Raw genomic sequence first — 18,194 nt, 5'->3', positions numbered from 1 at the left:
GCCCCGAAAGCGGCCGGTGTGCGGCGCGGAGGGATACGCCTCGGCCGCGCCTCCCTCCCCTCCCCTCCCCGCGCCCCCGCCCCCGCCGCCCTCCCCGCCCGGCTCTGCTGCCGCCGCGGCGGCCGCTGCTGGTGCTGCTGCTGCTGCTGCTGCCGCTGCCGCCGCTCCCGCCGCCGCCTGGATATAGTGCGGCACGGAGCGGAGCTTGCAGTCACTTGGCGAGGAGGAGCGCGCGGGCTGCGGGCGGCCGGGGCACCCGGGAGTGGCGGCGGCTCTCGCGGAGGCGGCCGTGGCAGCGGAAGGGTCTCTCTCCGGGGCTGGACTTAATAACTTTGGAAGTGTCCGCCGGTGTCACGTCCTGAACATGAGCCTCCTCCTCTCCTTCCACCTGCTCGGGTTGCTTGTCAGTAGCGGGCAAGGTAGGAGTGCGGTGCTTTATGGCATTTACTTTCCCTCCCCCCTTCCCACCCCACCCGGAGAGGCAGAGGGAGGCAGGAGAAGATGGAAATGAAAGAACTAAAGTTATAGTTTTTTTTGGGGGTGGTGGTTGCTGTGATTTTTCGCGGCTGCTGACAGTTGCCTCTGTCTCTTAAAATAAGAGGAGATGCAGAATTGGAGATGGGCATCCGAGAGCAGGAGATTGAGACAAACTGCCTTTTTTTTTCCTCCCCCCCACCCTCCTCTTCTCTCTCCCCCCTTGGGATCTTGGCTTTCTCTGGTTTCATTGTCAAAAAAAATTGGATGAGTATGTTGGTGTGTGTGAACAGGTAAATATCCGAGATTGCGGAAGGAAAAGGGGACGAGGTTGTTTGACAGAAGCAGTGAAAACTATCAGAATTAAACTCGTTTGGGAAATATGTGTTGTGTGCAAGAAATGCAATTCTTAAGACACCCCCCCACCCTTTCCCAAGACCCCAATTCCTGACTAGGAAGTGAACGATGATGCCTTATTTCTGTTGGAAACTAAGAGATGAGAGAGGGGCCATGGATATTGTGTAAGAAAGCAAATGGATAAAACTAGGGATATGTTGCAGTCATTCATTTTAACCCTCCCTACCCCCTGTTAATACATCGAGGTTGGAAATTTTTGTAACATCAGATGGCTATTACACCTGAAGGGATTTTTTTAAAAAGCTTATGGAGAACTGGTGGGAGCTTTTATTTCTTAAGAAAAAAAAAAATGAATAGCATGCTAGAGTAACCTGAGAGATAATTTGTGGAAGCTACCTCTGCTTTTCTGAATAGAGGTAGATGTGAATTTATTTTGCCTTTTTTCAAGGTAGTTCACATTCACACAAAACATATTTATAATAAATGGAGGCATTTTCAACTATTCAGACAAGTTTGGACATTTAATTGGGGACACAAAATGCTAAAATATGCATTGGTGGAAGTCTTTCTTTAAAAAAAGAAAACAACAGTGATTTTTGGGATGCTTGGTAATTGCAGAGAATGTTATATTATTAGTGTAGCATGAAATCCTTTTTTGAGAAAAAACAAATTACAAGACAAGTTAAAATATCTCCACTATATTCAATTCTAAGCATTTTTTAGCCTCTTCTGCGTTGGTCATATGGTCCAGCAGGGGGTGGTAGAACTCCATTTTAATCCTAGAAATGGTTATTTCTGCTCTTCTACACTCACTGGTCCTTCTATCATTCTTCAGCAAGGTTTGACATTTTGGATATGAAACCTTCCTTTCTCTGCCCTTCTCCTCCCTAACGCTATAGTGTTAGTGATTGACGAAACACGGATGGATGCAGATTTTATGTTCGGTATGCAAACACTGGATGTTGCTATAGTTTGTAAAGTGTCTTGGTAAGATGCTGCTCAATTCCCCTTAATAATACAGAGTATGAACAATCTCAGTCATAGCGAAATTGCAGATATATCCATCTGAAGATAATATTAGCCCAATTGATTCTATTCAGACACTATTAAAGAAAAAAAAATCAACATATACTTTATACCCTGTACATATGCTGCTTTAATTTTGGGAGAGCTTGCTGATTGTGTTTAACTGTTCATTTATAATATAGACAGGTATTTCTGAATACTAAGAAGCAGTCCCTGCAAATTGTAGTTAAAATACCACTGCAATTAACCAAGTGTAGATGGTGTAGAACAAGATGGGGGCATAATAAGAAGCAAGTTTATGCAGACTTGTGATTTCATTGTCACTGATTTGGAGAAGAAAAATGTCTCAGTTGTGGAGTCTGTGAGTTTACCAATGTAGACATTAAGTGTGTTGGAATTTGGGGAATACAAGGGAAATCTAGGAATGTTTAGCACACAGAGACACATACTTTGAGCCTGGATAGGTAACATATATCTGAAATTGTGATTCCCACAATTTATAATTCAGAATGCAGGGTCATTATAAAGAGGAGCTCTAAGACTAAAGCCTGCCTGAAGGGGAGCCCATATGCACTGTAATAAAACAGGGGATGAGGACAGCATCGTCCTACGGATCTCTCTATCTAGTACAGTTTAAAAAATGCATGACACTCATAGAGGCACAGATGCACATCAGAGAGCCCTGGCTTTTGTGAAACGGAAACATGTAGTACTTCTGTGTCCTGTGTCCTAATGAAGTCAGAGATGCTTAGACACAGCAAGCCTGATCCGGGAGTCCAATCCCTCTCTGCTAGGGTTTTGTTCTCCAATTAAGGATGTAGCAGCAAGTATCAGACACACCACTGGGAGCAGGTTTTTTAAAAAAAAATGAATCTAGTGCAACTCGTAATTTTGTTTATTCTTTTATAAAGGGGCCATGGAAAAGCCTCCAGCGAGTGATCCCTGGGCTTGCCTTAGAAATACCGAAGTCCTAGCTTGCTGATTTATGTTTCCAACAATATACTTGCAGGGGATTTTATGAAGCATGATTGAAGCTATTGCTTTGGAAAGTGGTGTGCAGTTCGACTGGGGAAAGGCAACAATGATGTATCCCCTTTTAAGAAGTCAAAACGTTTTGAACGGCAGCCGTTGAATAGGAGAAAATGACAGAAATGAAAAACGGACTAACTTAAGTGGATGCCAATACTATAATTAGCTAACACGGCCTAATAGTTCTATTTTCTAACTTTCCAACACAATGTTATTATTGTTCTGCTGGAGCAAGAGCCTTTTCTATTGTAGCAGAAATGCCGCTTTAAAAGCCTGCCATTTCCACTGCAAGATTAATATCTAATGAAGTAAGGTTGGGGTTCATTGTCAAGTCTGAATGTAATTGCCAATGGAAAGGAGGTTCTATAATTCTAACTTCTGCAATTACGTTTTCTTGGTATTCAAAACTTGGTCACATCCTCTGTCATCCTAAATCTCAAGGGATAACTTGAAGTCTGTGGTCACAGTGCGTTGGCCGTTTGGATCTGTGTCAATTTAGATTCCCAAATGTGTTGTATTCCCGAAGCCTTTTTAATTTCTAAAATAAGTTCCTTCTTTAAAAAAATAAAATGATCCAAGTATGATTAAGGTCTATCACTGGATGTTCACATATACAAAATAGAAGCATTGCGGTGTGAAAATGTAAGGTAAAAACAGAGCTACCCATCTTTCTTACAGTCCAGTTCACCCAGACATAGTCAGAATACTTACCTAAGCCAAAATCAGGGGCACGGGGTGTGTGTGTGTGTGTGTGTGTGTGTGTGTGTGTGTGTGTGTGAATTGCCCAGTTAATGGCTTACGTGTACAAGCATCTGCTTGTATTTACTCTTTATAGGGAAGTGCTTTCTGGTGAAGTCATCATTCATTAGAAAAGTGTACCTTCAAAAAACAAAGCATAGGGGTGTGGATGTCTACCAGTGTCAGGTCTACAGGAAGGTCTCCACAGAGCTACCTTCTGTGCAGGGTGTTACCCATCCTTCTTCTGTCTACCCTGGTCTCACTCTTTGAGGTAAACCTCCTTGTGCTAGGTGCCTACTGAATCAACTCCACATTCATTTGCACTTAGAGAACATAGGCTATGCAAATTAATGTCATTGTTATTGAAAGGGCAGAGCAGGACAGCACAAAATGTACTGTACCCTCCATCCTGTGTAACTATGTATATGACTCCTTTTTCTGAGAAAACCGCGAGAATGCAACAGTTGCGTAAACCTGCCAATAGGAATGTAGAGAAGTGGACTCAGTCCAAATTAGGCAAGCTGCACAGTATCCCCCCCCCCCCCCCCGTGTAACCAGACCCCTGCCCTGACCCTGCCCCCTGACCAATCAACGGGGCCACGAACGTTCCCCCCACCCACTGCTTTGGACCCCCTTTAAGGCCTTTGTTCTCCCAAAAGCTCTCTCTCTTGGTGATTGCTGGGGACTAGGGCTCGTGCTAGCACGAATAAAGGTTCTCTTGCATTTACAGCGGGCCTTGGCTCCTTCCTGGTGGGTTTTTGGGGATTCTGAACACTGGGCATAACAATTATCAGCCGAAACCTGTTTGGCTCAGTGGATAGAGCGTCGGTCTGTGGACTGAAGGGTCCCGGGTTCGGTTCCGGTCAAGGGCATGTACCTTGGTTGCGGGCACATCCCCTGTGGGGGGTGTGCAGGAGGCAGCTGGTTGATGTTTCTCTCTCATTGATGTTTCTAACTCTCTATTCCTTTCCCTTTCTCTCTGTAAAAAATCAATAAAATATATTAAAAACAAAACAAAACAATTATCAGCGCATAACCCAGAACGTTTCCGTCCACGTTTTATGTCAAAGGAGTGAAGCAGAGCATTTGGTCACTTTAGTGATTTTGGAGCCCAGAGAGCAAGAAGGGGAGTTGGTGGGTCCCTGATGTCCAGTGAGTCTTTTCAGTGACACGGGGGCTAATGTTCTCCCAGTGGTAATGTCCTGGTAGACAGCAACTAGTGGAACAAAAGAACCTCATTCAGTACAAGAAGAAAGTCAAACTTCATATAATTTAGTAAAAAAAAAAAAAAAAAAAAAAAGGCTTTCCTTCAAACATAGAACTAGTTTGTCTTGGGACTGAGAACAGGGACCTAACAGAGATTGAGGCTGGTAACCAAGCTGGAGAGTGTAATTTGTTTTCGTCTGTTTCCTTGAGAGGGAGCAATGCAGAAGGAAACAGGGTTGTCAATCTGAAGGTCCTGGCACGACTAGTCCTGCTGCTTTCTCTGGCTTTTGACATTTGGAAAATGATTTTAATTTATCTGTTTTCAGGGTCATCTCTCATAGCAGTGAACTTTCAAGAGCATGAAGAAAGTGCTCGATAAGTGGTAGAGAGAGTCTGAATTGCTTTTGTTATTTGCGTCCAAAATAAAATTAATCCTCTGGGTGTTGGTGCATGCAAAATTAATTTAATAACTTTAATATCCTTGTAAAAGGAAAATCATTGTTTTTCAAGTTTTATTGACCTAGATTCTAAATTCCTTGTGCTCTTTATACTATCCCAATTATATTGAAGACAGGCCTATTTAAAAGATTATAAATTAGTTTTAATTTTCCAAATTATCTGATATGAGAGCACTTTAAGATGCAACCAGTGCTTTTATGCTTTTATTAAATGTAATATCCCTGAGCTTCAGAGAGCCAAGCTATCTTTAATTGTTCAGCAAATAAAAGTGCTTTATATGGAATTCTTTAAAATATTTTAATAACTTTTAACTATTTACAATTATAATAATAGTGCAGATACCAAATAGCTATCAGTGTTCTTTCCGGTCTCACGTATTCATTTGTACCACTATCAATAGTTAAGAGAGATGATGGAGAATTTTGAGAGTAGTTATGAGCATACCAATCAACAAACGGGAGTTTGAAGAATTTCAGGTCAATTGATCAAAATTATCTTGGCTGCATTTTGTTATTAAAACTAGTAGGGAAAGGGAAAGAACATTGTATTTGAAATCAGAAGACCTAGACCACTAAGAGTCTCTTGACTTTGAAGAAGCCACTTAAATTCTCGGAAAATTTATTTGCTTGTTTGAAAGTCTGATATAAATATATCTTCCCTGGTTGGTCTTGCTGTTCTGCCACGAGGAGCAATTGTGATCATAGATATGTGTAGACATCTTACAAAATGTCAACCCCACTATGCCAGACACTATTTATAGTTTTGGTATAATATGTATATAGATAAATCTGCCTGTGGTTTAAAAATATCTCCCATACTCATTTTTAAAAAATCATTATAAGCTAATCTGTGATTAGAAAAAAACCTCGATAGGGTAGAGATAATGTAATTTATTGATAATGGATGATCATCCATTGTTTTCTCATTCATCAAATACTTTTTAAATGCCTGTAGTGTCTCACACACCTTATTAGGCAGCATTCCTAGAAATGGTTGTATTGGTTGTGTGATGAACAACTCTAGGGGGTGCCACTCATACTCATGGTGATAGAATGCATAATTATTGTCACAATTTTCCAGCAGGTGGCAGTAAAGAGTCTTGGAGAAGGGGTTTCTTTTTGTATCTTGAGTCCCATCTATGGGCCAACAACCAATAGTCTTAGGATGGGTACACAATTCGTATAATCGACTTACTAAAGGTCAAATAGAAAAGTAAAAGGCTAATAACTAGAGCTTTGGTCTTTAAACTCTTAATTCAGGTCTCCATCACCAAACTTTTCAATTGGTTAAAAAAGATAATCTAACGTTACTTCAGCTCAAAGTAATGATAATATTTAAATTCTGTACCATTTTGTCAGTTAATTAACAAATATTTATTCAGCCCTTAAAATAAATATAATGCCACCATCTTATAACTGTACACACCACTTGTTCAAAGTGCTTCTAACCACCTTATAACTAATGGTCATCAAGTATCCAAGCGACTGTTAACTTTATTTTATGAATGAAAACATTGAGTTATAGAGGAATTATTTGATTTGTGTGTATCAGTTATAGTTAGTAGTTATCTGCAATTGGGATTAAATTTTTTCATTTCTAGTTCAATGCCTGTGTTTTAATATATGTAATGTATTTGTCTGAAATCAGCATGTGTGGGGGAATGGGTGGTACATAAATTTTAGCATTGAGGGTTGAGAAGACAAAAAATATAAATTTGTAAAACATAGTGTACTAATAGCCAGGCTCTATTGTAAGTACTTTACATGTGTTAACTAGCCTAATCAGTACATGAACCTTCAAATTATTATCATACTATTATTCCCCATTTACACTTCAGGGCTATGAGGCATAGAAAATTTAAATAACTGTCTAAAGTTGCACAGCAAGGAAACAAAGTTTTGAACTCAAGACATGGACAAAGACTTGCTTTTTAACCAGGACACTAACTTGCCACTCACTGAAGCAGGCAAGGTTTTAGCATGATGAGAAAATGGAGAAAAAAATCCAAGGAGGAAAAAAAAATATGAGTGAACAAGTAGGAAAGGTGGCCAGTGTTGAGAGGATAGTAATAATCGAAGTTAATTAAGTTAAGGGTTTGGAGAGGTGAGTTGTTGGTCTCAATTATGGGAATATTTGTGGAGGCAGAAAGGCCTTGAGGCCAAGCTAAGTTTGACTCTGCTGTGTAGATCTTTGGGATCCATTGTTTGGGCAGGAAAATAACATGATTAAAGTTTTGTTTTGTTTTTAAAACTACTGGCCATATGTGGGTGGGTTGGGGGGGGGGGGCAGGAAGGATTGTGTGGACATGACACATGTTTCTAATGAAGAATTAATGGATTTTAATAACACATTCAATTTGGGACATTAAGGAAAAGGCAGTACCAGAAGTTTTAAGCCTATTTGATAAAAAAGAATGGTAAGGTGGGGGTGCAGGTGGGGTGGGGGAGTGGGAAGAGAGCTACCAAAGAACTTATATGCATATATGCATAACCAAGGCCCAGACTATAGGTGGTAAAGGTCTAGGGCCCTGGTCGGCAAACTCATTAGTCAACAGAGCCAAATATCAACAGTACAACGATTGAAATTTCTTTTGAGAGCCAAATTTTTTAAACTTAAACTTCTTCTAACGCCACTTCTTCAAAATAGACTTGCCCAGGCCGTGGTATTTTGTGGAAGAGCCACACTCAAGGGGCCAAAGAGCCACATGTGGCTCACCAGCCACAGTTTGCCGACCACGGGTCTAGGGGGTAGTGGGTGGAGTGGGGTTTGGGAGGAAGGTGTCAATGGAGAAAAAAGAGGGGACATCTATAATACTTTCCAAAAGAAAAGATAAATTCAAAAAAAAAAGGGTGGTTATATCTTAACAGAAATAAGGAAATAAAGATAACCACTATTTTAGGTGATTTATTTTTCTTTTTTTGTTTATTTTTTTGCTCATTTTTAATTTTCTAAAATGCTAGTTTGAGATATTCATGAAAAATCTAGATAGAAATATCAGTTTATTTGTCATTTCTTCAGAATTTTTCTCCATTCTTATTTAACTTCTGTGTTTATCTCATTTAGCCATCACTGATTGTACTCTTATTATTTAGCATATGTCTTGGATTTTGGGTAAAATCACAGAAGCATTTAGGTCAAATTTGCTTTCATTATATATTCTTTATTCATGTTTTGTGCTTAGCCATAGTTGGTTTTGTTTTCTATTTATTCCGGGACACTCAAAAACAAAACAAAACATGACAAAATCAAAAGGAACCGCCCCCTCAAAAAAACTAAACTAAAAGCAAAACCAAAATATAAATTTTATACTGAGTAAATAGAGTTGAAATTTTTCTATTGGTATTCAAGGGAACTCATTTTTTTGAGGCCCTACTCTGTGTCTGGGAGCTATGCTGAGCATTTTCACTCATCTCATTTAATCCTGATAAAATCTCATTTGATAGATGGTGTTTTGAGATTGAGAGCATCTGATTTGCCTACAGGTATGTTCTGTTGCTGACTCCCAAATTTATAGCCAATGAACATCAAATGCATTTAAGATATAATTCAGTCTTCCCTGCTTGTGTATGCTTCTTTGATGCATATTACCTCATACATTATTGGTAAATAGGGGGACTATGCAGGAATATGGTTTCTTAAGCTCATTAATTTTTAAGTAATGTAGAGCAAGCTTTCTCACAATTACAGAGTACGCCTTAGCAATCTATGAGGATGTTAAGAAATATATGAAAAATCAACTCAAGTGCCTTTCCTTTAGTGCAAGTATTAGTTTGTTTAGTGGTTTTAAGAACCACCTTGATTTCTACTATTCTGTATCTGGTAACATTGAGAATGCAGCTGAAGAAACTGGCACATCATTGTCTCCTGTGTTACCATGATGTGTTGTTTACTTGTTCGATGTTTTTATTTTTTAAAAGCTACACCCTAGATCATAGTTTTCCATTTTAAAGTGAATGCCCTTCAGGCCTTGCATCTTGAAAGAGATGGAGAAGTTAGATACATATGCCTATAGAGATTTAACTGTTCTAGTATTTTAGTTCAGACTGTTATCTGGAGGTTGTGAATGTTCTGACCTCTCATCTTGTTTTTTCCTATAAGCCATGGTGTTTTTTACTGCACTTTTTTTCTTTTTTTACACATCAGTGTTTTTTTTTAGGGATGCAAATACAGTATTAGAACTGAAACACCTCCTGTAAAATAAACCAATGCAATATGGCTAAGACCTATAAGTCCCAACTTAAGAAAAAAAGCGCATTTGTACTTTGTTCTCGGTATGCGAGTGTTTGGGGACAATTTTTCTATTATTGAAACTTGTCCATACCCAACCAGTTTTCCAATAAGTATAATACTAGTCTTGCCGATTGCTTTTATGTTTATCTGTTTAATTTCTCTCTGAATATTATCACCAATCACAAATATTGAGCATGTTGCCTGACCAGAGCAGTTGCATTTTTATAACACAGTGATATCTTTGTGTCATCCATAAAAGAAATACTAAACATTGATTATGTGAAGGTTAAAATATATGCCAAGTACTTTGTCAAAGTACTGATCGATGATATTTACCTATTTTTTTATTTTTAAAATTTAGTTATTTTGATAAGACACTTCTAATAGGAGTCCCATAATTATCCTGAAAGATAGATGCCATTCCTGATTTAGAAATGAGGAAAATAAAACTCAAAGAGGTGAAGTAACTTTCCCAGGAAGGAAAATATAAAAAAGTATAGGACCAAGACTTGGTATAAATATTTTATTCTAGATAAATCACATTTTCCTATTATGATGTCTTTGTTTTTACCTAAATATGCTTTACTCATACCTATGGAGCAATTCTCAAAAATAACTTTATGTCATTATTTTCCTCAAAGTTACCTTTGAACTGTGTTTATGGACACATTCTAATTTTAATTAGAGATATACCTTTCATTTGAATTGTTTGAATTATTTGGGACTATTAAGATTTTTGCCTTTTATTCATTTGCACAATCCTTTCTCCACCTCATGCTTGTTAAACACTTTTGTGCCAATTCTGGTATTTGTACACTTTGACCCTGTGTCTACACAATCCAGCTGAGTCTTGGAGTATCTCATCATTGAAGACATCTTGCTTTCTTTCAACAAATATACATTAATTGCCTCCTACATAGCAGTCAGTATGCAAGGCACTGGAGATCCAATCTATGATGGTAATATACTGAATTTCAGCTTGTCCAACTTTGCTGTGCTGTGACCTTCCATGCGAACTCCATGAGAGCAAGAATGCCTTTCCATTCAATAGAATGTACTTGATTGGGGTGTTCACTGTAAATTCATATGTGTATTCCAGGAGCATAGTAGATATTTAGCAAATATGTGCTGAATGGATATCTCAATATTAACCAGCTGGAGAAAAACAAAATGGCTGACCATTTAAAAATATACAGGGTGTCCCAAAAGTATGTATATATACTTTAACAGCTGATAGCTCAATTTTGAAAATGAAATGTATTTTAATAAACACTGCCTTTATAATTATTCAAGGTGTGTGTACATATTTTGGGGGGACACCCTATATTTATTCTGTACTTTGGGTAATGATTTGGTTTGCTGGATATAGACTATAAGTTGGTCCGAGACTGTCTTTTAAACATTTTGTTTATATCACTGCCATGCATGTGATAGGCCTTCAAAAATATATGAATATCTATAACATAATCAAATCACAATGATTATTTAATTGAATATGAATAGTACAGGTGACCTCCTTTATCTCCTATACTGGAAAACAAATTAGGCTGGGAATTGAAAAAAAAACCACTTTTAAATCTTGCTGTCAGATTTGCTGTTTTGAAGCCTTATCCAAGGCATAGGATATGGTTACATAGTTGAGGTTTCAAAGTCTTCAAAGTGTTGTGATACATGAGGGAGATAATAGTATAATTAAACAGATAATATACTGATAATAGTATAATTAAACAGATTAGATTTTATCAGTAGTAAATATCTAATGTGTCAATAAAGCAAGTACTTAAAATCCTCAAAATTAAGATAATCCTGGGGTTAATTAAAAGTTTATTACTCAATCAATGATTATTGGAAGCCAGTTCTAAACTGTATGAATAGAGAAATAAGTAAGAGTTATTTTACCTTATTTTTTCATAAGTACTTGGATTTTGTCCTTTTTTTTTTTTTTTTTTTTTTTTAGTAAAATTCAATTTAACTGAAAACATTTTCTCTTGCCTGGTAGCTGTGTTTTGTCATGATTTGATGATGTTATCTAGGTCTGACTTCAGTGATAAAAGCATTTAATTGGACAGCATACATTTTTAGATAATCCAGAATATCTTTATCATGTATTTATTTGCCTGCCTACCATTATTCCACTAATGTTACCATTATTGTGAATGTCACTCTTAACTTGAAGCAGTTTGCAATTAAAGATAATACTACTGCTTCTGATTCATCCATTTTAACTTTCATTTTCCTCCTCAAATTTCACGTAATTTATAATCACTTTAATTGGTTATCTATGTGAGTCATTCTATTTCAAAGACCCCTCATAAGCCCCCTGCTAATGCATTTTACCTCGGCAGAGACTGCCTGTGGGCCTGCAATTTAGAAACAAAACTCAACATAGGTTATTAGATGATATTATGCCATCCTCTATGCTCTCCTGAAAACTTTCACAGCCGTATTTCAATATGAAATACTCAACTTTAGTATGCTCATCACATTGAAATAACAGCTAGTACAGAATTCTGAGCAATTATGACATACCCTAAGTTGCTAATGTATTTCTCTTTCAAGTGCCTGTTCCATTTCTATTGTAATGAAGCATTTTATTAAAAATACCCTCCTTTCTACACTGTGCATTAATACAGAGATTGTGTGGTGAAGGGTGACTTCTTTAAGCAGATTGTAGGTTTTCTTGCTAGGAAAAATCAAAGGATTAAACTTCTTGACTATGGTGGAGGAGGGGACCTATTTACTAGTTAACTTTTACTTGTCTCGTCCTGTTTGTCTGCCTCTCACTCCCAATCCTCATTTAGAAGTCTCCTGTCTCAGGTGATGTAGGTGACTGTGGATGTGTGATTGGGAGCAGAGAAGTTGCCATAACAAAGTGTGAAGTGTCTTACTAATTGTGACTCCAAAGAGGGCTAATTGGGACTCTGAAACGCATTTCCCTGAGCAGAAATGCCTGCAGGAAACTGAGACTGCCAAAGGGAAGTTAAACTAGGTAAAGATCAGTCATTCTTTTGTTGTAGGGAGGATAATTCACCAGCTAAAAGGGAATGAGGAAGTATGTGTGTGGGGGTCAATGTAGGTGGTGGGATAAAGTCTTACACAGTTATGTGCATTCAAAGGAAGAAGGCGATGCCCAACAAAACAGAATGACTTGATTAGGCAACCTCATTTCCTCCATAAACAGTGTCTGTTTATATGTATTTGATGAATTAATTGAATGAATGGTGTGTCCAAGATCAACAAAGACAGACACTAGTTAAAGTGGTAAGGACATATATATATATTTTTTTCTTGATTTCTGAGAGGAAGGGAGAGGGAGAGAGAGAAATAGAAGCATCAATGATGAGAGAGAATCATTGATAGGTTGCCTTCTGCACGCCCCCTGCCCCCTACTGGGGATCTAGCAGGCAACACCAGGGCATGTGCTCTGACCAGCAATGGAACCCTGACCTCCTGGTTAATAGGTCGACATGCAACCACTGAGACACGCCATGGTAAGGACAGCTTTTAATCAGTAAGATACTACTATATTAGGAACTTAGTATATTATCTTCAATAGGGTCAAGAGCCATTGCGAAATAAACTCAACTTCGATCTGTACAGACATGACTGGTGACTGGGCCTTTGAAAGAAAGAATGGGGGAGTAGGGGGAGGGGGAGTGGGATCTCAATAGCGTCAGGGAAGTGAAAAATGACAGAAACCAGAAATGGGGGCCGTGGGTTCATGGGACACCCATCAGGATCTGCTAACTGGTGCTTGTCAAAGGCAGGTTCCTATCCTCCCACAGAGGGTGTCTGTGCGATCCTAGCTTCAGGTGCTGACTGGAAGACACAGTAACATTTTTGGTAGCCCTGAGTTTTTTCAGGTAGGCACTTTAAAGGGGGTTAGAGTCATCCTAGGGAATGCACCCTTGAGGTGTTCAAAATGATGTTAGTGTTTTGTCCAAATCTTTAGAGGCCGAGGTTGAAGCCTAGCTGAGAAGGGCTCAGTGGGGTCTGGCTAGTTTAGAGGGAGAGAATCATCATCAGATGAAAATGCCAGTCACCCTGCAGGCTCTTTCATATAGGTCACCTCATTTTTATATTCACAACATAGATAGGAGTTCTGAACTCTTATATTACAGATAAAGAATCTGAAATTCATAAAAATTAAGTAGCATCTAATAAGTAAATGACTTGAAATGCAAAATCAGTTCATATTTGTTTCTAACATTTTTTTTTTTCATTCCATTGACTAAAACATGGTTTCTTTGAAGTAGTAAGGGATTGCTGAAGAAAGAAAGTGTCAGGAGTAGCTGCAGTTTCAGATTTTTACCGTTCTTTCTGGCCATTTCTTTTGAATGACCAAACTTTAGGTGAGTGACTACCAATTAGTAAAGGAGTAAATCTTTCAGGGACTTAAAAGATTAATGAGCATGGAGAAGGAAGAAGGATTTAGAGACAGGAGTTCAGAGTGGTTGCAAGGTGGGGCAGTTGGATGGTTCAGGGCAGTATAATTCATTAAGGGCTATATAACATTAATATTTAAATATAAGCTATATATTTTAAATGGCTTTTCTCATGTGAAACACTATAATTATTAATAATTCAATAAGTCATCCGTTTGTGCTTAATTTTCTGAATACTTTCATAATGAAATTATATCTGTATAGGACACTGTTAGGGACAAATAAGAGAAACACACACTGAAAATGGCCTAAAAGTAAAAATATATTACAACATGAGAGAAGCCATCTGGAAGTAGGTTTGGACTTCATGTTTCTCCTCAGTTTTGGCTGTTTTTTTCCTGACAGCATGGAAGAAGCATGGCTGCAGTAAGTCTATATATCACATCCTTACGCAATAAGATCTGAAGTTAGGAAAGATAAACATTTCTTTTTCTGGCCTCATTTTAATAATAAAGGGGGAGGGATCCCTCTAATTCATCCAGCAGACTTCCCTCAATTTTCATTGGCTAGAATTGTTTCATATGAACCCCCCTAAACCAATCTTTTGTGAGGATGACATTATGGTCATTTCCCTTGACTCATGCAACTCTTTTCTGGTGCTGAGGTGGAGATTAACCAATAAAATTGATTTGATTGGCCAATAAAATTGATTGGCCAATAAAATTCAGTGTTTATGTCCAGCCGGTGTGGCTCAGTGGCCCAGCATCGACCTTTGAACCAAGAGGTCATGGTTCGATTCCCCAGTTGGGTACATGCCCGGGTTACGGGCTTGAGCTCTAGCAGGGGCCGTGCAGGAGGCAGCCAGTCAGTGATTCTCTCTCATCATTGATGTTTCTATCTCTTTCTCCCTTTCCCTTCCTCTCTGAAATCAATAAAACATTTTTTTTTTTAAATCCAGTGTTCATTTATTAAGGAAGAATGGGGGAGGAGAATAAATATGTGGTAGGTTGTCAAATGTGGCTGCCCCAGGCGTGTTGAATGGGCCCATTTTGACAAAGTATATAAACAATATCCAAAGTCAGTATTTATGAAGCACTTAGGGATACCATATTGACATGCTTTGTATGTGGGACCTAATTGCATCCTTCAAGGTTCCTTATGGGTTTGATGCTGTTTTATAGGAGGGGATACAAAGAGATTTTGAAGTGTTTCAATGACTCGTCACAGTCCCAAAGCTGCTCAGTGGCAGAGGTGGGATTGGAACCCAGGCTGGCTGGCTGGCCACAGTCACCTTTCTCTGTCAAGTCACCATCAAAGAAAACAACACTGTGCATAGTTTTGTTTCCTGTGAGAATGGTAGGTGAGGATACTAACTTCCTTTGTAAATAGGCCATGTCTTGGCCAGTCTCCTAAGAAATACTTGATTTTTTTAATGTTATATTTATTCAGCTTTTACTGTCTTTTTAAAAAACACACATAAATAACCAATTAAGAGATGGAGAGGTAAAGCAATTTACCTGAGGTCCCATAGCTATGAAGTATCCGACATGGGATTTGTGTGAAGGCTTATTTTGAATGTGAAGGCCTGCATGCCCCCCGCTATACAATATTTGAGGACCGTAGTGAAGGTATGGCAGGGGTAGGGGAAAGATTTGGAGGAAAACACATTGTGTAAACCTAACGAGCCCTCCAGAAGCTTATAATGTAAAGGCAGCCAACTTTTTAAAGGGAATATAATTAATTGCCTTATTTATTTATTTATTTATTTTCCAAATTAGACAGGGGAATGATGTTCTCAAGTTTAAGGAGGCCAAGAAAAATATTTATTTGATTTCTAGGAGAGTTGGATGAAAAATAGAAATGGAGGTCCGGGTATTCTTTAGAGGGAGAAGCTGAAATGAAAAACAAGGAATATTGATTTGAAATTGACTGCTGAGACAGGTTAAATATTGAAATGCGGCGGACTCACTAATCAGGGATCTAATCTAATGCATGCCTAGACCGAGAGGTGAATTACACCAGTTACTCACCTCTAGCTGGTTTCTTCCCGAGACTCCACAGTAAATTAAAAGTCAGGATGGAGATTGAGGTCCCCAGGGTATAAAACTGTGTGCTTACTCTGTAATTACTGTTTCTTAGATAGCCATTCTATTAGGTTTTTGTGTGTGTTTTTTTTTTTTTAAATGCCAGTTACTCTCATCAACATTGTGCATTTTTTGAATGGTCAAATACATAAACATATATATTTATTAGTGTGTGTAGAAGTGTGTGTGTGTATATATAACATATATATAGATGCATATAAAAACTTTAGAAAGCCATTCCATCATGGCATGTTGTGTCAAAATGTTTGCTACATTTGTTTCACCAGTGCTGAAATTTATGAATATTTTAAGTCGACTTGTTCTTTGCTGCTTTTTTTCCTCTAAGAATAAAATGTGCTCCATGATAAAACATTGGACTTATTATTCACACTTTGCATCACTGCAGACTAATTAGCCAGTGTTTAATTTCTCAAGACTACAAAACAATATCTGTTGTCTCTCTGTTACACAAAATGAACAGCTAAACAGCTCTCCCACCTTATTTTTTCAACAAACTCCCAGTACGCAAGCATTCATAATTTATGATATTTTCCATCAAAATGTATTCTCTGAACATAGATAAAATCAACATTTGGAACAGGGTTGCTTTGGTTCCAGCTCAGGGGCCGTGATTGAAATGCATGCACAGGCTTGATTCTTTATTTTCATTTTCTCCAATTTGTAACTGAAGAGATGAAGGCTGCTAAGTATCTAACGGTGTTTGTTAGACTCTGGTTTGCATTGCACTGCACAACTTGAGTTATACCATTTCTTGTTTAAAAGCTGCTGAACAAATTGCCTCACATATTTGTAATACAACCATAAGGATAGGATCATCACATCGTAGCTACAAATTCTCTTGTATCTCCGTGGTTGATTGCCATGTCTTTTTTTGAGGATTACTAAGTAGATAATCTGCTTCTGTTTCTGAGGACAGAGAACAAACTCATTTGTGTGAAGAGCTTTTGTGAGATATGTTGGAGAGTGTTTTCCACGTGAAGCATTTCCATGTTTGCAGGTATTTATGACAACTGAGTTTATTTATGTGTGGCAAAGTGAGAGTGTTCAAACAGGATAGTTTCTGCTAACTCTGTCATCAACTAATTTATGGTTTTATGGAAATAAAAATTGATTTGAGAGGAGCTTTCCTTTTTCTAGAAATGGTATTGAATGGTCTCATTTTTTAAGGTTTCTTTGTTTTCTTTTTCCTTAGTCCCTATGGTTTGGTGACACCAGTCAAAATTGTTTCTCAAGTGTTCAGAATTCACATCACGTGGCCGGTTGGATGCTAAATGGATTCCTGCCAGCACATGAGGCCAGTGGCTGCTTAGTGCGGGGGAGAAACTCTTTCTTGTGCCCAAGTTGGTAGTGGTTTCCTGGTTATACATTTGGATTCTGCAGCCCAAATGATACCTTCAGCAAATAACTCAACATCTGTTTTATTTCCAACATTATTTCACACTGAGTGAAGCCCAGATCTCTATTTATAAACTAAGTATCTAAATATCTTTTACATTCCCTTTAGCGTCAAAGCAAATTTTTTGGATAATTTTACTTGCAAAAATTTTTATTTTTGTTTGTGGGCATGCAAACAGTTTGAGTCGACAGAATACTCGTCCATGCCAGAGGCTGTGTGATGCTATAGAGCACAGTCTGAAATCAGGCAGATTTCATTTCAAATCCTGCTCACACACTTGCTAAACACACACACACACACACACACACACACACACACACACACACTCACATATATATCAGAGGCCCAGTGCACGGATTCCGGATTCGTGCACAGGTGGGGTCCCTCGGTTTAGCCTGTGGGGATCAGGCCAAAACTGGCTCTCTGACATCCCCCAAGGGGTCCCAGATTGCGAGAGGGCAGTTCTCGGGTGATGCACCCCAGAATCGGGCTTTCTCCTTTCTGGTTCTGGGTGGGTCACCCGAGAAACCCGCTGCCAAGTTACCACAGCTTGGTATCTCCTGCATTGAGCGTCTCTGCCCCCTGGTGGTCAGTGCATGCCATAGCTACTGGCCGGTCAGCCGGTCGCTTAGGCATATATACTAGTATCTATACTAATAAATGGTAATATGCAAATTGGTCAGGACACCCTCACAGTAACAACTGAACAGCAGGCTGCATGGGGCGACAAGGCTGACAGGGGGGTTAGTGAGGGAAGACCAAACGACTGAACAGCAGGCTGCATGGGGG

The 18,194-nt window shown here is 38.7% G+C and overlaps 1 protein-coding gene across 4 annotated transcripts in view; it reads left to right on the top strand.

The window, feature by feature from the left end:
* Window positions 1-364: 364 nt before the first annotated feature.
* NCAM2 (neural cell adhesion molecule 2) overlaps window positions 365-18,194 on the top strand; it is a gene marked incomplete at both ends in the record, with an annotated part of 396,277 nt that continues 378,447 nt past the window's right edge. For all 4 annotated transcript variants that reach the window (XM_079767352.1, XM_079767350.1, XM_079767349.1 and 1 more), the window contains one exon: window positions 365-419. In XM_079767352.1, coding sequence (XP_079623478.1) covers window positions 365-419 — 55 coding nt within the window. The remainder of the gene's footprint in view (window positions 420-18,194) is intronic.

The sequence above is a fragment of the Cnephaeus nilssonii genome (assembly GCF_951640355.1).
Source record: "Cnephaeus nilssonii genome assembly, chromosome: 3".
In the NCBI taxonomy this organism is placed as follows: Eukaryota; Metazoa; Chordata; class Mammalia; order Chiroptera; family Vespertilionidae; genus Cnephaeus; species Cnephaeus nilssonii.
This window is presented reverse-complemented; position numbering and strand designations above follow the sequence as displayed.